The sequence below is a fragment of the Etheostoma spectabile genome, chromosome 14 (genome assembly GCF_008692095.1).
Source record: "Etheostoma spectabile isolate EspeVRDwgs_2016 chromosome 14, UIUC_Espe_1.0, whole genome shotgun sequence".
In the NCBI taxonomy this organism is placed as follows: Eukaryota; Metazoa; Chordata; class Actinopteri; order Perciformes; family Percidae; genus Etheostoma; species Etheostoma spectabile.
Window position 1 is genome coordinate 5,951,350 of NC_045746.1, and position 18,427 is coordinate 5,969,776.

Below are 18,427 nucleotides of genomic sequence, written 5' to 3' on the forward strand. Positions count from 1 at the left end.
TGTTTGATTTATCTGTGTTGAAAGGTATTATATGGCAACCACAAAATCCAGGAGGAATGAGTTCCATTAGATTAGATTAGATTATACTTTATTTATCCCACGACGGGGAAATTCTGTCGTTACAAGTAGCAGCATAGCAGCAACAGCAAAAAACAGAAAAACAAAACAATAACACACAACAAGAAGCAGAAAGAAATACAAAGGCAAAGAAATACAAGGCAAGAAATACAGGCAAGACAGAAATAACAATGAAAATTGGTAGACTGAGTAAGTAAGATGCCGTCAAACAAAAGGAATTTTAAAGTGCGGTTGCCATGATAAGAGAAACAATATTGCGGTGTAAGTGACGTTAAAAAATAAGTTAAGTTGAATGTGTAATTAGAGCAAAGAAGCAAGAGTCGGTGCTATAAAATATATTAACCTGAGCCATAAATATTGAAAAGTAAGTACTTGTAATAAAATATAAATACCAAATTAAAGATAAACAGAAAGTGTGTGATGTAGATGGAGAGAAAACAGGAACAGAAACTACAACACTATCAGTAGAGCAGGTGTTGTAGAGTCTGACAGCGGCCGGGATGAAGGACCTGCGGTACCTCTCCTTCTTACACACGTGGGTGAATCAGTCTGCTGCTGAAGGAGCTGCTCAGGGACCCCACAGTGTCATGTAGGGGGTGAGAGGTGTTGTCCATGATGGATGTCAGCTTGGCTAACATCCTCCTCTCCCCTACTTCCTCTATGGGGTCCAGAGGACAGTCCAGGACAGAGCTCGCTCTCCGGATCAGTCTATTGAGTCTGCTCCTGTCCCGGTCCGAGCTGCCCCCCCTCCAGCAGACCACAGCGTAGAGGATGGCAGAGGCCACCACAGAGTCATAGAAGGTCCTGAGGAGAGTCCTACACACTCCAAAGGACCTGAGTCTCCTCAGCAGATGGAGGCGACTCTGGCCCTTCTTGTAGAGTGCTTGGGTGTTATCAGTCCAGTTCAGTTTATTGTTTAGGTGAACACCCAGGAATTTGTAGCTCTCCACTACATCAATGTCCAATCCCTGGATGCTCACCGGTGAGAAGGGGGATGTTTTCCTCCTGAAGTCGACTATCATCTCCTTTGTCTTGCTGGTGTTAAGCTGAAGCTGGTTGAGCTCACACCAGCTGACAAAGTCCTTGATAACCGACCTGTATTCCAGATCGTTCCCCTCAGAGACACAACCAACAACGGCTGTGTCATCAGAGAACTTCTGGATGTGGCAGTGGGTGGTGTTGTGTGTGAAGTCCGAGGTGTAGAGGGTGAAAAGGAAGGGGGAGAGCACCGTACCCTGAGGGGCACCTGTGCTGCAGTGCACCACGTCAGACACACAGTGATGGAGCCTCACATACTGTGGTCTGTTGGTGAGGTAGTCGTAGTCATGCAGCCAGTGTTGGTCCACTCGGCACTCTCCATCTTCACTCTGAGGAGCGAAGGTGGGTGGTGTTAAAAGCACTGGAGAATAGGAAGAACAGACTCTCACAGTGCTCCGCTGTCCTCAGGTGAAGCAGCGATTCGTGTGCAGCGTAGACACTGCGTCGTCCACCCAATCCAGGCTGGTAAGCAAATGCAGGGGGTCCAGCTGTGTGCCACCAGGTGTCGCAGGTGACGCAGGATGATCTCTCCATGGTCTTCATCAGTGTGAGAAGTCAGGGCAACAGGCCTGAAGTGGTTTGCTCCTTGGGTCGCGCGTGACTGGTAACGGGACCACACAGGAGGTCTTCCACAGGGCTGGGACCTTCTCCAGGCTCAGGCTCAGGTGAATAAGTCCTGAACACACAACACCACAGAGCTGGTCAGCACAGTCCCTGAGGAGACTTGGGCTGATGCCGTCCGGGCATCCATTCTGACCTTTTGTTGTATAGTATCAAGTAACTAGTGAACTACGTCATTGTCTTTTCAGAGACAGCAAAAACATTGACTTGCATAAAACTATTGTGGCCTTTAAAGGCTCTTTCCATTTCTCCTGTGATTTAGTATTCTTATATAGCTTAAGCAGAGGAATGTGATTTATCCCCTAATAGAAAACACCTGATTGCCATGCTTTGATGTATTTCATAATATTCCCTGGATGGTTGGGTGGAAACATACTGTACTTTAAAATATGTTGTACATTACCAATCAAATGCAAAAAAAAAAACCTTTTGTTTTGACATTATGTCAAAACAGAAGTCAGGTTCATTTCTGGGAACAAAGTCGGGCTGAGGACAGACAGATGATGACTTGGTCAGCACCTTGTTTTCAGCCACGCTGCAGTACGATGGGTCTAGGATTTCAAAGCTGTTCTGTTGGTTGGATTTCCCTGAAATAAGGCTTCAGTTCAGACTGCAGGCAAATCTGATTGGTTTCTCAAATCAGATCTTTAAGACAGACTGTACGCATTGTTATTTATGAGTGATCAGATTGCATTTGTGCGTCCAGACATCACTAACCTATCTGCATTGGTTGCTGTGGTAACGATGTGGGCATCAGTAACTTTCCACAAAGAAGCATAAGAAATGAACGACCATCCTTTCGCCTCCCCTAAACTGCCAGAAGACAACAAACTTGGGAGGGGGTGCATACATGTATACAATTCAGGCTAATGTATACTTAGATGTATACTTTGATGTATACTTTATATTTCTGTGTTTTATAATTCATTGGGATTTACGTTGATTCATCACAACTTTTTATTAGAAAGAAGACTAATGCAATTTGGAATGCATGTCTCGTTTATGATTATAATTTCTTATATAGTTGTCCCCCCCCCCCCCCCCCCAAAGAAAACATTCACGGTCGAGAGTGAATGAATCCTAATGACTGGCGAGCATCTGACTCGTCATATAGAGCCGCCATTAGGCTGCAATTTTTGTTAGTTGATTTTAAAAATTCTTGATTTGGTAGATTTCCATCAAAGTCGGACAAACGTTTAAGGTCCTTTAAAATAAATCTTTGGGAGTTTGTTGACCCTCTGACCTTTTTTTTTTTCCTTCAATTTGACCAGCAGGTTATTTTTTCCCTTTTCCTGTGAAATATCTCAACATCTTTTTTGACATTTATTTCTTTGATGCACAAAACAAACTTTGGACCTTAACTTAATCCATCAAACAATTTCAAGTCCTCTAACCTAAACAACAAAATACTTTATTTTCCCATGACAAGTAGAACAACATAAAAGAGTTTTCTGATCTGACGGCATGAAACGGTATGAAATTGTCTGTGCCTTCGGAAACCGTTACACATGTTGAGAAATAAAGCCCTTATAGATCTCCCTGTAAAGAGACTTCACCATCGATAAGGTTTGGTTAGGTTTAGGCACAAAAAAAAACCATGATTTGGGTTAAAGCTATATTCCGTAGTTTCTGTCTCCCTCATGAGGAATTTGTAGTGACAACAAAACTGTTGGCGCGTCGACATGATACAAGCCATCGGTGATCGCACACCGCCCCCACACCTCCTCCACACAGTTGCTATTAGCCAAGGAAACATGGAGAGTTAAAAAAACATGGACTCTTCAGAAAAGGTCATTATCTTTTTTTTTTTTTTTTTTTTTTTTTTATCTGTTTATATAATCCCAATGGGGAATTACAATTACAGTCTGTGTCCAATTCAATTCAATTCAATTTTATTTTAGTATCAATTCATAACAAGAGTTATCTCAAGACACTACAGATAGACCACACTCCAGAATTTACAAGGACCCAACAGTTCTAGTAGTTTCCTCCAGCAAGCAACGTGCGACAGTGGCGAGGAAAAACTTCCTTTTAGGCAGAAACCTCGGACAGACCCAGCTCTTGGTAGGGCGTGTCTGACGGGCCGGTTGGGGTTAGATGAAAAGTGGCAATAACAAAAATAAAAATAGTATTTGTAGAAGTATCTTTGTAAAGTAAGTTCCCTAAAAAAAAAAAAAGGCACATGCACAAAGGACGCTGTGCGGCATTACTAGGCACAGCAGGACGTAGCAGGACGTAGCAGGACGTAGCAGGACACTGCAGTGTAGCATTTGAACATGGCATCACAGAACGTGTAGCGGGACCATGGCAACAGCTGCTACCCGGATTTCGGAGCGTCTCTGATCCAAGGGAACATGCTGGGGAAAAAAGAACATAAGGACTCCGGGGAATGACTCCCCAGAGCTAGGTTAGTAACAAGCATTTCTGGGACATGGATGCACATAAATGAAAAGATGGAAAAATAGAGGAGAGAGGAGCTCAGTGTCCACACTTGTTAGTAGTCACACACAATCCTGAACTACACACAAACACACACACTCAGGATCTATTCATGCACTAATGGAGAGATGTCAGAGTGAGTGGGCTGCCAGCCGAACCAGCGCCCTGAGCGCGTGGGGGGGGTACGGTGCCTTGCTCAACAGCACCTGGCAGTGCCCAGGAGGTGAAGTGGCATCTCTCCAGCCACCAATCCACACTCCCTTCTTTTTGGTCCATACGGGGACTTGAACCAGTGACCCTCCGGTTTCCAACCCAACTCCCTATGGACTGAGCTACTGCCACCCCTTCACTTGAGTTTTTGCGCATGAAAGTCGCCCGACGCCACAATCTTCTGAACACAGCCCTACTGAGAAATCCAGAGGGAGTTGTGTGGAGCCGATACTCACATTCATTAATATCTGAAAGTTACGCACTAAAGCATTAAAGTCCAAGTACTTTGTCATTGTTAGGACACCTTCGTCATCTTGATGATTTTAATAACAATGAAAACATGGTTGAGATATTATAAGTTTATTTTTAAAACAGCAGTCTCCCTTGTTAAAGTCCAATGTTTTTTTGAACCATGCATCCAGCAGCAGTTCAGGTCCTCTCCAAAGAGGACTTGCACTGCTGGTGTCGGGCCAACAACCTACTCGTAAACGTCATTTAAAACTAAAGGGGTGATAGTGGACTTTGGGAAAAAGCAGTAAAGGAACTACGCCCCCCTTACTATCAACGGGTGGTGGAGCGAGTGGACAGCTCCGAGTATGGTGTCCATATCACAGAGGGCCTGGTCTGGGGGCTGCAGACTGCCTCAGTGGTAAGAAGGGCAAGGCAGAATTCATAAATCATCATGAATAATAAACAAAGCTTCTAGGAAAGCACTCCAACTTGATATGTATTTTTTGCCTTTCTGGCACCGCCCTTCCTTAGCGTGTGCACATGCAATTACAAACAATACTTCCCACCCAATTATTGTTTAATTATACCACCAATACTGCACAGGTGGAGTGCATCAACCACAACAAGCACATCAACTAACGAAGGGATCCACAACATATCCAGGTCAGGGTTAGTAAACATAAAACAAAACAGATACCATAAGCAGTGAAAAAATAAGTTTTGCCCAAAACGCCCATTATGTGGCAATAAACTATCAACCGGAGAGCTAGTAGCTTTATTTACGATTATTCACTTCAGATCCAGGACCTGACCCAGCTTTCAAAGCTTTTAAAGTATCTTTGTAAGTTGAGCGCATCCAGTCCTCTTTATTTCAATAAATAGCACCCCAAGTGCTATTCATTAATAGCTAAGTGCTAAGTGCTCATTAGTGCTATTCATTAATAGCACTTGGAATATGGAAACAAATGGAAACAAATGACCCCCAAGTGCTATTCATTAATAGCACTTGGGGGTCATTTGTTTCCATATTTTATATTTCACTGGCTGTATTAGTGTGTAGGCTTGAATTTGTTATCAAACATACTCAAAACGCAGTTAGAATAGGTTTAATATACAACGAGGACACAATATCGCTCATAATAATAAGCCTTAGTGCTTAGTTAAAGAGAGCTGCGTCGCTTACCTATAAGTTAGATTTCCTACACTCCTTGAATCTATCATCTGACGTATGTGTGCGTGCGTGAGCGAACGTGTGTGTCTATGCTGCTTTTAGTTTCATGTATGTCGAAGTGCTCGTGAATGTCCGCCCAGCCAATAGAAAGGCTCCTGGTAAACCCAGCTCGGTAAAAAGCCGGTGAGAGCCAGAGACGGCTCTAATGTGAGGAGAGAGTCGGTACAGACACACAGAGGCTGGAAGTTTTCATTTTGGAGATGTCCGATATTCCACTAAACTTTCCCATCACTTTAATGCATTTTTGAAGGTTTGTGAAACCCCGAAGAGGAGACGTATAGAGAACCGCTGTCAGTGTTGTCGACTTCATCCACAGTCAGCGGACACTTGTGGGAGACTGCGCCGTGCTGCTGTTCTCGTTATAGCCTACCCACATCCCGTTCAGTCCGGTAGTCATGTCCTCCGGTGATGCCGCGGAGCAGAGTCGGCGGGTCAGCGTGCTGTCTTGGGATCAGGTGCGGCGTTTGGACTCCATCCTGGGAGAGAGCGTCCCGATCCACGGCCGCGGAAACTTCCCCACGCTGTCCGTGCAGCCCCGGCAGATCGTCCAGGTGAGACCACGGTCCATCCAAATGCCACTGCAATCAAGTCTCGTGGCACTAGTGTTGGATAGGGGAATAAAAACCTGAATGAGTTCAATGAACCAGACTTTTTTCCATGACACAATGCAAATAAAAATAACTGTGTTAGTTAAACTGTCGTGTATTAACTATATTAGATCAAACCCCGAAGCTATGGAAACATCAACTTATTCCGTATACTTCCCTGGGTGAGATACATTTTACTTTTTTATAGGAAAGTTTTAGACTTAATTGCAAGTCAAGAGTGTCATTTACATTAAACAAGAGACAGGGATGTAAACAGACTGAGAAAAATAGTCTTTATAGGTTGATCAGATTGAAGAAATTATTCACTACTACTCTTCCAAAAAATCTGAAAGTATGCACTGGTGGAACTATCCACATTACATGTCACATTAATAGCGCTTTAATCCATGTATGTACATCAGTGGTGGAATGCAATTAAGTGCATTTACTCAAGTATTGTACTTAATTTATTGTACTTGAGCTACTTGTACTTTACTTGAGTGTTTTCTTTTCATGTCACTTTCTACTTCCTCTCCGGAACATTTCAGAGAGAAATATATACTGACAGCTTTAGTTACTAGATATTTGAATGAATAGTTTTTCACACAAAACTCTAAAATATGTTGTATTAAACTACCCAACAATGTAACAGCCTACATGTAAAGCTGTAATGATTGGTTTCCAGTTTCTAAAATGTGAGGATTTTTCTGCATTTTGTACTTTTACTTGTAATACTTCAAGTACATTTTCCTGATGATACAGGACTTTTACACTCCTTTTACTTTCTTTACAGTGTGGTATTAGTATTTTTTACTTAAGTAAAGGATCTGAATACTTCTTCCACCACTGATGGTATGCTATGTTACCAATACTATGTTGGACAGGCTTCAGTGGATGTAAAAGAAAAAAGAAAAAGAAAACAACAACTTGTGGCTGAAACAAAAGTGTGCAGAAGCATACAACTTGAAACAACTGGCTTCTCTCTCGGTGCCTCCCGTGTGGACACAAAGATGGCCACTGCTTATACAAAACACACGCGCAGTGGTACGGCTTTGTGGCAGAGCTAATTACTCTCAAAAACACACTGAATGACTCGTACAGTTAACACAGACATAAGAGTTTGGATGATCTAACACAATGACTTCAGTTTTCCACTAGCTCACGAATGCTTCTGCTCCTGAAGTTTTTATTTTTCTTTCTTCTTCTCACAGCTGTAGTGAAAACGAGGGAGATCTAATTACTGAGCTGCTGTATATTTCCTAGGAATGACCCAACATAGGTGAACTTCTGTCTTACGATTGAGCAGACATTATTTAATTATCTTTGCCTGTAATCCAGGTTCACATTTCACTTGAGTGATTCACATTTTCTGTGGTGATCCTGTGGGGAAGAAAGAGACCCTCACACACAAAGCATTTCAAGGGCCTCTATAATCAAGGAGGCCCCTATCATCTCCTCTAAACAGCCCTACTGATGTATTCCCTTGGTTACACAATCCTGAAGAGAACAGGGACTCTTAACATTTTTTTTTCTTCCAATGAGTACAGCTTCCTCTCTGTCCCCAGTGTCTGTCCTGTTTGAGTGCTAACATGTTAGCATGTTGAATGTGGCATTACCATAAGTACATACACACATGTACTGTATATACGTGTTATCTTAAGGAAACATGTTGCTTGTCAGTGAAGTTCAGCGGTGCAAAAGCATCTTATTAAAACTAAAAAAGTAACATTTCAAAAGTTGGGGAAAAGGAATATTTTTGGATACATCCATGTGTATTCTATTCATTTAAAATAACATTTAAACTTAGGTGCTACAAGATCCAGTTTTGTAAATGATAGAATAATGCTAGTCTCAGGTAGACCGCTGTATGGGGGCCAATGTTAAATATACAATATGGAAACAATCTATAAATGTTGTTAGCAAAATAGATCTGTAAGTAGAAACTGGTGTGAAAAGTCTGCCCTACACCGTGCAACAATACCATTGTTTTGACAAACATAAAAGCAGACAACATGTGTGCTGTCATGGAAGAAGTCAAGCAGGTTTCTGCAAGTTGATTTTAATACCATATGGCCATGAAGGGAAACGAATGGCTGTCTGGAAGGAAGGAAAAACACACTCAGTGATCTAAACCACTATGATATGTTTTGGAAAATGGTTGACAGTAATGTGAGGTATTCGTGATTAACGGGAAATGGGCTACAACATGCAAAACCACCAGTCTTCCCCTTTTTAATGTCATTTATTTTTAGCCTACGCACCAGACAGAGCTGTCTACCTGAGACAGCTCCTGTCCTCATACACTGGGTAAGGTGACCAAGGAATCACGTTCCCAGAGAATCGGAGGAGCCTTTTCTCATTGGTTGGGTTTGTCTGAGGGCTACATTTAAATAACATCTGTTTGTGGTCTGGTTGTGAGTAAGCCACGGGAGCAATGAAGGAACACTTTTACTGTTACTGACACCTATGTATAACTCTGGATTTAATGTCCTCAGCCATCAACACACAGACAGAATATCTGTTACATGTTCCCTATATCTACAGGGGCCCTATACATACCCGGTAGCATCGTCCCACATGATGATGATAAACACAGATATCAGATGTATATGTCATGCGTTACGTCAGTATGAGTGAGTTGATGTGTGGGGTTGGAACTATTGAGGCCATTGTGTTTTTGTTGGCCACCAAGAGGATTACATTTTATTCCAGCTTTGCAGGGGATCATATTTGAACTAAATTGTTTTAACTACTGGAAGTAGTACTCTACTTTCCCAGTTGGTAGAGAGCAGCCTGGATTGGAAGCAGAATGTGAGCACTGGATTAGTGCCTGTAATAACACTGGGCTTGTGGGGCAGGCTTGACAATGTATCACTGTGGTAAGTGTAGACCGGCCGCCGGACTCCACTGTGGCCTTCGCCAGACTGTAAACCAACTCCTTACTAGGCTTTTGTTGAGAATGAGCAACATGAAGACACCACATGCTCCCAATGCTCCCTAGAGGAGATTACATTCAGATTAGACTGTTCAGTAATAATTTTTATTTGGCAGGTAGCTTTAAATTTTTGGGCTTTAAAGTCATAATTTTTCACATCTTTGTGCTTCTCACAGATAAAAACAGCGTGGGCGGTGCTGATTGCATCCATTTGGTTGGTTCATCTGTTGAAAAAGTTGGGAGTTTTTTTTAATGCTTAAGAAGCTAATGTCACTCTCATCCCTTCCTGTGGGCCCATGGTAGTAGTAACCATAAACGACACCAAGGTACTTTTTTTCGTCTGAGTTTTTTGGCTTTAGCAACCTGGGGTGAGTCTACCTATTATCTTCAGCAAGCAGGTAATAGGTGTTCAGTAACTACTATCCATAAAACGTGGTACAGGGGTGTATCATGGGCTGGGGAAAAAAACTATACATTTTAAAACAGATCCGAATCATGGGGCAGACACACATTATTTTTCACTTCCATTAACATTGTGAGATAGGGCATGGCCTTGGCAGAGTTTTGCCTCTAGTAAAACCTGTACTCAATGGGTATTAATAATTTATATTTATGACTTAAATAGGATTACTTGATTTAAATGATTTAGTATCCTTTTATTGTAATTCAGATCATCTGGTTGGGAAATACAATTTACAAAAAATAAAACCATTAACTAACTCATATATTTGGGCACTTGTGCCTTATGGGTACAGTCCTGTGTGCAAGTTGATTTTTGTAGAATAAAACCAGCAGTAAAAGACACGGCAAAATCTTTTTGACTCATCATTTGACACCTAACATACTATAATAAAGTCCATTTGACAAAAACAGATGCAATATCAATGCTGACTTCAACACTTTACTATGTAATGTATGATACAGTGTGATGATACAGTGTGATACCTTATTAAGAGGATTGAGATGGTTGCAGGGGCACCCAGCAAAATGGGGAATTTTGTATTTTACCATTGGATTTTACCATTAAATAACAAGAAACTATCACTTACATGGGTAGCTGAAAAACCTAATACGTTAAAATATCTGCGAACCCTTGAAGCAGGTCCTTCCTTAAAAACATCCATCTCATAGAGGAGTTACAGCATCACGTTTCAGCCTGTGACCCACTCTGGTCTGAGCATACAGGTGGAATGACCACCCCTGCATAGGAAATTCAAGGAAGCCTTTCAAACCAGAGGAAAAACCATCATCATCCCCCGCTGCCATTAAAGCTACTGTACGCCTGACTGGCTTGGTTAGTTTTGGAGTGAAAGCAAAGGTCAGGGACTCGTAACTGCTCACTCACTGTCGCCATATCCTTGGCAGAGGGTCATCTGACTCACTGCCCAGAGCTCTCATTGGCGTCCAGAGGGGACTATGGGCTAGTAAATGGCTGGATCATTTCAAACTGCCATAATAAAAACACATTCAGGGCGCAGCTTAAATGAAATACTCAAGGAAACTATTGAGACTGGAGAAGGAAAGTGGAGAGACTGCTATGTGTCGCCAAGGCGTTGTCAACACCAGACAGTCTGGTGTGTTTGCGGCTCTTTTTACAAGTTTTTTATTTTTTTATTTTTTTTTTGCTCAAACGTCGGCGGAAGTGTCTCCCTTCGTTCGGCTCACCAGGTGCTGCTGCGTCATGTGGGAAATCTACCAACCTGTTTAATGAGTGCTGAAGGACTGGGATGGTGGGGGGTGGCAGAGCTGTGATTACTCATACACTCCTTTTGGAGACCCCCAGACAGGCAGATTATGGTGTGCTGTTTACTTGGTTTAAGTGTGAGGTTGGAGCAAATACTACTGTGGCTTTCCCTTTGCTGGATAGCTAAAATAATCCACTTCTCTGCATTGTTGTCCAATGCCCCGTAAAAGTTATTCTTTCATTGGATTGTGGAGTTATATAGTGTCTTTGCTTTGTTTTGGCTTTCTCTTGTATTATTTGCTATATTTCAGGAGTGTTTTGAGAAAATTAGCAGATAAACCACGTTTCTTTAATGCTTTTTATCATTACCTTTGGTTTTAAAGGAATATTTGGGGAAATAAACTCATTTGCTTGTGAGGTGAGAAGATTTATACTAATACGTTGTGTGATGAGGACAGGACTGTAACTAGGCGTGGCTGTGTCCAACTTCAAACGTACATCTACCAACACCTATATGTTGTCTTGTTTAAACATTGTATATCATTTGTGTATTCCATACTCAACCATTAATGCTGAAAAATGACATGTTATGTTAGGGGGAGTTGTATGCTAGATTTAGGTACTATTTCTATGCAGCAGTTTAAGTTAACATGCCAGCGGCCAGCTGGCACAGGTGTTGCTTTCGCTGCAGGCACGAATTCAAGAACATAACTAACTCTACCACATTAATGTTGTTGTACGGGTTAGACAATGAGATAGTGTTAACATGGGCTTTGGTGATGCTTGTAAGTGTATATGTTGTACTTTAGGAAGCACTAGGCTAGCTGTTATCACCCCTGTTTAGCCAGCCTGAACATTCTAGGCTCCAGCTCCCTGCTGCCTAACCTTTCTTTAACATCAAAACATTTTAAATGTAATGGAGACACTTGGCTCTTAACCCAGTATGGTCTGTTACAAAAATAAGGAACCTGAAGAGATTACTGTACAGTAGGTGTGGAGCCAGAGGGGGGTGGAGAATTGCAACACACGAATACCCTCCTCTTCTTACTCCTTTTAATCTGATTTCTTTTGATGGATTTAGTCTGTACCTTAATTGCTAAAAATAACAAAATATACAGTGGAATCTTTGTTTTTGTAAGAAATCATCTTAGTTTTGCATTACAAAGTTCCTTCGTAACTGCCAAGTAGTGGAGTGTTACATAATAGGGATTCATCAGATTAAGTTTACACCTTGCAATTTAAAATCTTAGGGTCTAAAATCTTTTCTGATAGGATTACCTGGCTGGCTGGATACATGTCTGTCTGCAGAGATTGATACTGCAGCTTGTATGACAGCAGCAGATCCCTATGGCTCAGCGAGAGCTTTCTAACAGACAGCTGTGCTTTAGATTTCTTCACAATTGTTTGGATGTGTTTCTCCTCTTGAGGAGTGCTGCAAAAGACAAGATGCAAAACCATCCCAGCTGTGTGTAGCTCAGGCGTTTACCCCAAGAATCGCAGCAGTGCAGCATTGTGTGTGTTCCAATAACCAGATAAATCTTTGCCAAAGTGTGTTTATGTGACAGCAAAGGGATCAGGTTTTCTCACTGTGGTCATAGGGCACAAGTTGAAAGGTTCACAGCTGAGCTGTTGTTTTTCATGTTTAAAGTCTCTAACAGAAACAAGCACTGACCTGTCATGTCCCAGAGCTTATCTCTGTTGTGCTGATGTTGCTTTTACGTCACATGGGAAGAGAAAAGTCAGATAATTTAGGTATGCAACTGAACTGTGGAGTGTGTAGGGTATCATCACCCTCACGCAACAGGATTGACAGTTAATGACACTCCACTGAGTGGAGGAGCTAAGCAGCTGCTTTCTTTAAAGTGTCTTTCGAACAAGATACTGTAAGCCTGCCGGCTTCAGGAATCTGCCACCTGCTTTCCCTGACTCTATAATGTATTTTCTGCATAAACCTGCAATGAAATGTTGCAAAAATGCTGAAATCCTGCAGCGTTTGTGCAGTAAACTGGTTTCTTATATGAACACATTTTGCCTCTAAATCCAAGAAGTCAAGACATGTGTAACTAAATACTATCTACTAGCTTGTGAAAGATAAGCATCTACACATTAGTAAATTTCTACATTGTTAACCCCTCATGCTATATTATGTTCAAACGGTAGCACCTCAAATTCTATTTCAAGCAGGAAGGAGAAAGCAGCTCCCTTTCTGCATGTACAAACTTGTATTTTCCATGTCAGCCTATTCTGATTGTTGTTTTATGTAGATAGCCTTTACTCAATATCCCCTCCCTGTCTGTGTACCTTTCAGGTGGTCAGGGCTCGACTGGAGGAGCGGGGTGTGGTGGTATGTGACGTCAAGCTGAATGGCTCAGCGGCCAGCCACGTGCTTCACGAGGACAATGGCCTTGGCTACAAAGACCTGGACCTGATCTTTGGCCTGAGTCTGACTGATGACAAAACCTTCCGCCTGGTGAAGGATGTGGTGCTGGACTGCCTGGTGGACTTCTTGCCTGAAGGTGTGTGCAGGGAGCGGATCACAGCCATCGCCCTGAAGGAAGCGTACGTGCAGAAACTGGTAAAAGTTTGCAACGAGACGGACCGCTGGAGCCTCATCTCGCTGTCAAACAACACCGGCAAGAACGTGGAGCTGAAGTTTGTGGACTCCCTGAGACGGCAGTTTGAGTTCAGCGTCGACTCCTTCCAGATCACTCTGGACTCGCTGCTGCTCTTCGACCGCTGCTCGGAGACGGCAATGTCCGAGACCTTCCACCCTACAGTGCATGGGGAGAGCATGTACGGAGACTTTGAGGAAGCTCTGGGTCACCTCCGTACCAGGACTATTGCCACCCGCAGCCCAGAGGAGATCAGGGGCGGCGGGCTGCTCAAGTACTGCCACCTGCTGGTGCGCGGCTTCCGGCCTTCCTCGGAGATTCAGATGAAACAGATGCAGCGCTACATGTGCTCCCGCTTCTTCATCGACTTCCCTGACATTAGCGTACAGCAGAGGAAACTGGAGGCGTATCTGCAGAACCACTTCATGGGCATGGAGCACAAGCGCTACGAGTGCCTGGTGACGCTGAGGCAAGTGGTGGACGAGAGCACTGTGTGTCTTATGGGCCACGAGCGCAGACAGACGCTGGCACTTATTTCCGCCCTGGCGCTGCGCGTAATGGCCGAACAGAACGCTATCCCTGCTCTGTCCAACATCACCTGCTACTACCAGCCCGCTCCCTATGTCAGAGACCTCAACTTCAGCAATTATTACGTGGCACAAGTTCAGTCACCCATGGTAACGTGCAACTCTTATCAAACGTGGCTGCCTTGCAGTTGAGCAATGACTTTTAGGATGCGGGGTGAGCTTTCCGTTTTAACTAAGCCTCTGTAGGAATGTGGCTTTTTGGTTCGGGGCCCAACGTGGACGAAAAGGAATATTGTTATGTGTTGTTTTGTTTTTTTTGCCAAATCTTATATTAAAAACCTTCCACTAAGTTATGTTAATTAATACTGCTGTAAAAAAAAAAAAAAATCTAATTTGAGCCATTATACTCATCTTTTTATTCTGTTGTCGTTTCATAACCAATGTGGACATGTATGGAAAAATATGAAGGGTTGATATGTGACGGAGGAACTTTGCTAGGTCTGCTTCTTGTCTGATGGAGGCTTGCATTGGGTCTTAAATCAAATGTATATACTTTGTACGACACCAGCTGTTTTTTGTTTTTGTTCTCTCTGTGGTTTCAGCTAAACTAATCGGAGGGGGAAAAAAGACCAAAGAAATATTTTCTTGTGTAGCATGACAAACAAATACTGTATGTGGTTCCAAGTGCCTGAAACTGACCAACTGTCTTTATAGTATTTGCTCTGTAAGAATATGTTTTTGAAACTTTTTCATCCAGGTTACTTTACATTTCTATATCCAGGGTCAGGGTATTTGTTTTTAAATCATTAAAGAAAATGACAAAAATGAAAAGCTGTGGTACATTGCTCTTTCTTTCCACTTTTTAAAAAAATTAGAAGGTTTTAATACGCTCCAGTTGACTGGAAAGAGGCTGGGGATGTGCGCCAGGAAGGCAGACTCTATCTCCATTCTCGGTATCTCACTTTCTCAGATTCTGCTTCTCTAAAATTCTCCTATGTCGCTATCTGTCTTTATCACAAACTCCTCAGTGTGTTGTCTGTGTTCCTTCAGCCAGACACTGACTGGCCTGACACAAACACTTACTTGTTCAAGCTCTGTGCATTTCTTCCCCCCCCCCCCGAAACGGATTCCCCTGAGCCCCAGCCTATATATTAGCCATTTCCTTTCCACTTGTGCATCCGACAAGGGGTTTCCTTGGCCTCATTCAGAAAGAGGAGATTGCTGCTGCTTGTCTTGGATGAGTTGAGCTCTGAGGGGGCAGCTGAGGACCAGGTGGTGAAATGGGACTGCTGGCTTTTCAGCAAATGTAATGATGCATTCCAGCACTTCACAGTTCAGTATTTCATCCTCACTAAGACCAACATTTCTCCAGCTATGATATATTCCATCCTAACTACGTTTGCATGGGGCACGACTTGTTGAGATTTAGTAGAGCATGAAAAGGCATGTAGCTGGGACACACCTGCTTACATTAGTGAAGCGCTCACTGATTTCTTTCTAAAAGTTCATTTGGAAGGAAAACGTCTGTCAGAGTGATTGAGGTTGGAGATATAAATGCGACAAGGGAAATTTCCCCCCCTGGGTTAGCTGTCAGACTTGTCTCCAAACTGCAACATGAACATTAAAGGGGAACAAAGGATACCCCTGGAGAGAACACGCATTAAAGTCACAAATGAGACAGAGCTTGTCGTATATTGAACAACCCAGTGATTTCTGTGCCCGGTGGTGTAATATTAATTAACAAACTACAGCAAGTTGTCAATGTGTTGAAAGATTAGTTTAGATAAATCTCAATGAAACTGTACTTGTGTAGCTCTATTGATGGCGATGCCGATCTGCCTGGTCGTTCGTCACCACTTTGGTCCAGATTGAAATATTTCAACAGCTATTGGACAATTTGCCATGCCATTTTGCATCATTGTTCCCAGAGGGGGAACCCTAACAACTTGGTGTTCTCATGTAAAAAAAAAATTAAAATTGGATTTATCCAATGAAATTATTCAACATCTTGATCATGATAGATTGGCACACAATTTGGCACAGATATTCATTACTTCTAGACAATTAATCCTAATGACTTTGGTGATCCCTGACCTTTCCTCTTGCGTTTCCATGAGACTGGCACTTGTAGTTTTTAGTAAAATGTCCTAATGACTATTTGACAGTCATGCCCCTTGAAGAATTAACTGTAGCAACTTTGAGTGCAATTATCATTTAAAATTTTGGTTTATGACTAAATACCTGCAAAACTCCTAACATTCCCATCAGCCTCGGCTGACGCTATTGTGTTAAGTGCTAATTAGCAAAACATGGTACAAACGGTAAAGATTAAACAACTTAACATTAACATTGTTTTCATGCTAGCCTGCTAACGTTAGCATTCAGCTCTATTGCTACTGTGACTATAAATACAGTCTCGCTGAGTGGCCAATGTGGCTGTAGACTCTTACTCTTGTTTTTACATAAAATATTATAAAAAGTGAATGTACCGTGGAAGACTTCTGATGTTTCAGAGGCTTGTGGTTGACCAGCAAAAACCTTGATTGGCTTTATGCAATAACTTTTTTCCTACACCAACATAGTTCCTTCAAGAGTAGCAGAGGGGTTTTCTAAGTCATGCACCTTAGATTTAAGGCAATGTTGCCACAGTTTAGTTTTTCCTGGAGAAATACCACAGATACATCTGACACTGTGGTTCATACTGTTCCACGGCGCAAAGCAACTCTCAGCAGCTTGGCCTCCTCACTCCCGTCTTCTCCTGTCTACATGGGTGGGCCCTTCTGGCTTCGACTCCCACTACCATCCTTAGAGCTCAAAAGGCCTCGTTATCATGTCCCCCTTGTTCTGTGTTAGTCTGCTGTGAAGAGTAATATCTGTCTGATTGTCTGTGTGTTGTTTATGGATGCGGTAGGTTTGAACACTGGCTGATTAGATTATGGGAATGTCTCCTTTAGTGGTGACAGATACCACCTGGAGGTCATGAGAGGGGTCAAGTAGAGCGTGTAGACAAGACTGGTCTCCTGTGTAACAAACTGTTCACCCTTGTAGCTCTCAGCTCCCTATCTGGGTATATTGACTGCCTTGGGAGATTGTAATAAAAAAACAAAATTTGGTCTCTTGATGAGATGCTACATGGGTGGCTGAATCTTCACAAACAAAGATGAATGCAGTTTAAAGAGCATGCTTCAAAAAGAATGTTAAAGAAATATGTTTGATGGTAGGTGAGGTTTGGGGGAAACTAGAGGGGAAGTCAACATCTCAAAAGACGTTATATCAAAGAAAGTGGAAAGAACTATGCTTTCCCAGTTTCAGTTGCTACCATCCAAATTAAGTTCTATAAAAGTACCACATGTACAAAAAATCTGCAATTGAGATATAATCATTTTATTTTATTTCATTCAAGAATGATTGAATCAGATTTATACTAATTTCAGTCTTTACAGCTGACAAATGAAGGAAGTGGTGCTGAAGTTTTTCTCATAAAGCAGTTTTACTGGACTGGGTGGCTTAGCTCCATCCATCATCATGTCGTTAGCGAGCGATTCCCAGGAACTCACAGGATTTCTATTTGAAGGATCTGAGGATATTCAAAGCGGCTTCACCATGGTGATGTTTACTTGTTGTCCTGAAATACAAAGAGCCTGCCTGTGGGCACTAAAAACTATGCATCCACCTTGGACCTTTCTGTGCCACAAAATGAGAAAAAACACATTTATTGGGGGAATTTCTGTTCAAAAGAGTGAAAATGCATGACATTTATGTGAAGGCATTAAAATCCAATATGCTACATACAAAAAAATCGGTTTAGCATCGGTTTTCCATCCCTTTTTGGTGACTTCTTGGGCTAGATGCCCCTATGAGCAAACTATTTCATAATATATGTGACTTAATTCTTGAATAGTCAAAATCTGAGGTTGACCTTAAAGGTCCAAAGTGTAGGAATTTCTCCCATCTAGCGTTAAGATAATGCATTGCAATCAACTCGCTCGCACCACGCAGTTCAAAGTACGTATTACAGCTGCGGTAGTGTCACGCTTCAAAAAGCAGATCTTCTGCACTTTTCAATATCCTTTTTCTTTTCTGGGCGAAGAAGAAGGCTCCTGTCCCTAAAATTTGGATTTTTAATTCTTGCCGCGGCCGGCAAGCAACAATACCCATTAGCAGCATTAGCAGCATTAGCAGCACCTGTGAGTTGATCGAAAACGCAAGATTAGATTAGATTCAACTTTATTGT

At 42.3% G+C, this 18,427-nt stretch overlaps 1 protein-coding gene across 1 annotated transcript; it reads left to right on the forward strand.

Moving 5' to 3' along the window:
* Window positions 1–5,893: 5,893 nt before the first annotated feature.
* tent5bb (terminal nucleotidyltransferase 5Bb) lies at window positions 5,894–15,024 on the forward strand. Its single transcript, XM_032536250.1, has 2 exons — window positions 5,894–6,399; window positions 13,363–15,024. The coding sequence occupies exons 1-2, from the start codon at window positions 6,244–6,246 to the stop codon at window positions 14,383–14,385; spliced, it is 1,179 nt and encodes a 392-aa protein (XP_032392141.1). The 5' UTR covers window positions 5,894–6,243; the 3' UTR covers window positions 14,386–15,024.
* Window positions 15,025–18,427: the final 3,403 nt, after the last annotated feature.

Bases quoted from the DNA above. Each gene is read 5' to 3' on its own strand.
- tent5bb (XM_032536250.1), top strand. From the start codon at position 6,244: ATGTCCTCCGGTGATGCCGCGGAGCAGAGTCGGCGGGTCAGCGTGCTG. The intron at 6,400-13,362 runs GTGAGACCACGG...TGTACCTTTCAG, and splicing joins AGCCCCGGCAGATCGTCCAG to GTGGTCAGGGCTCGACTGGA.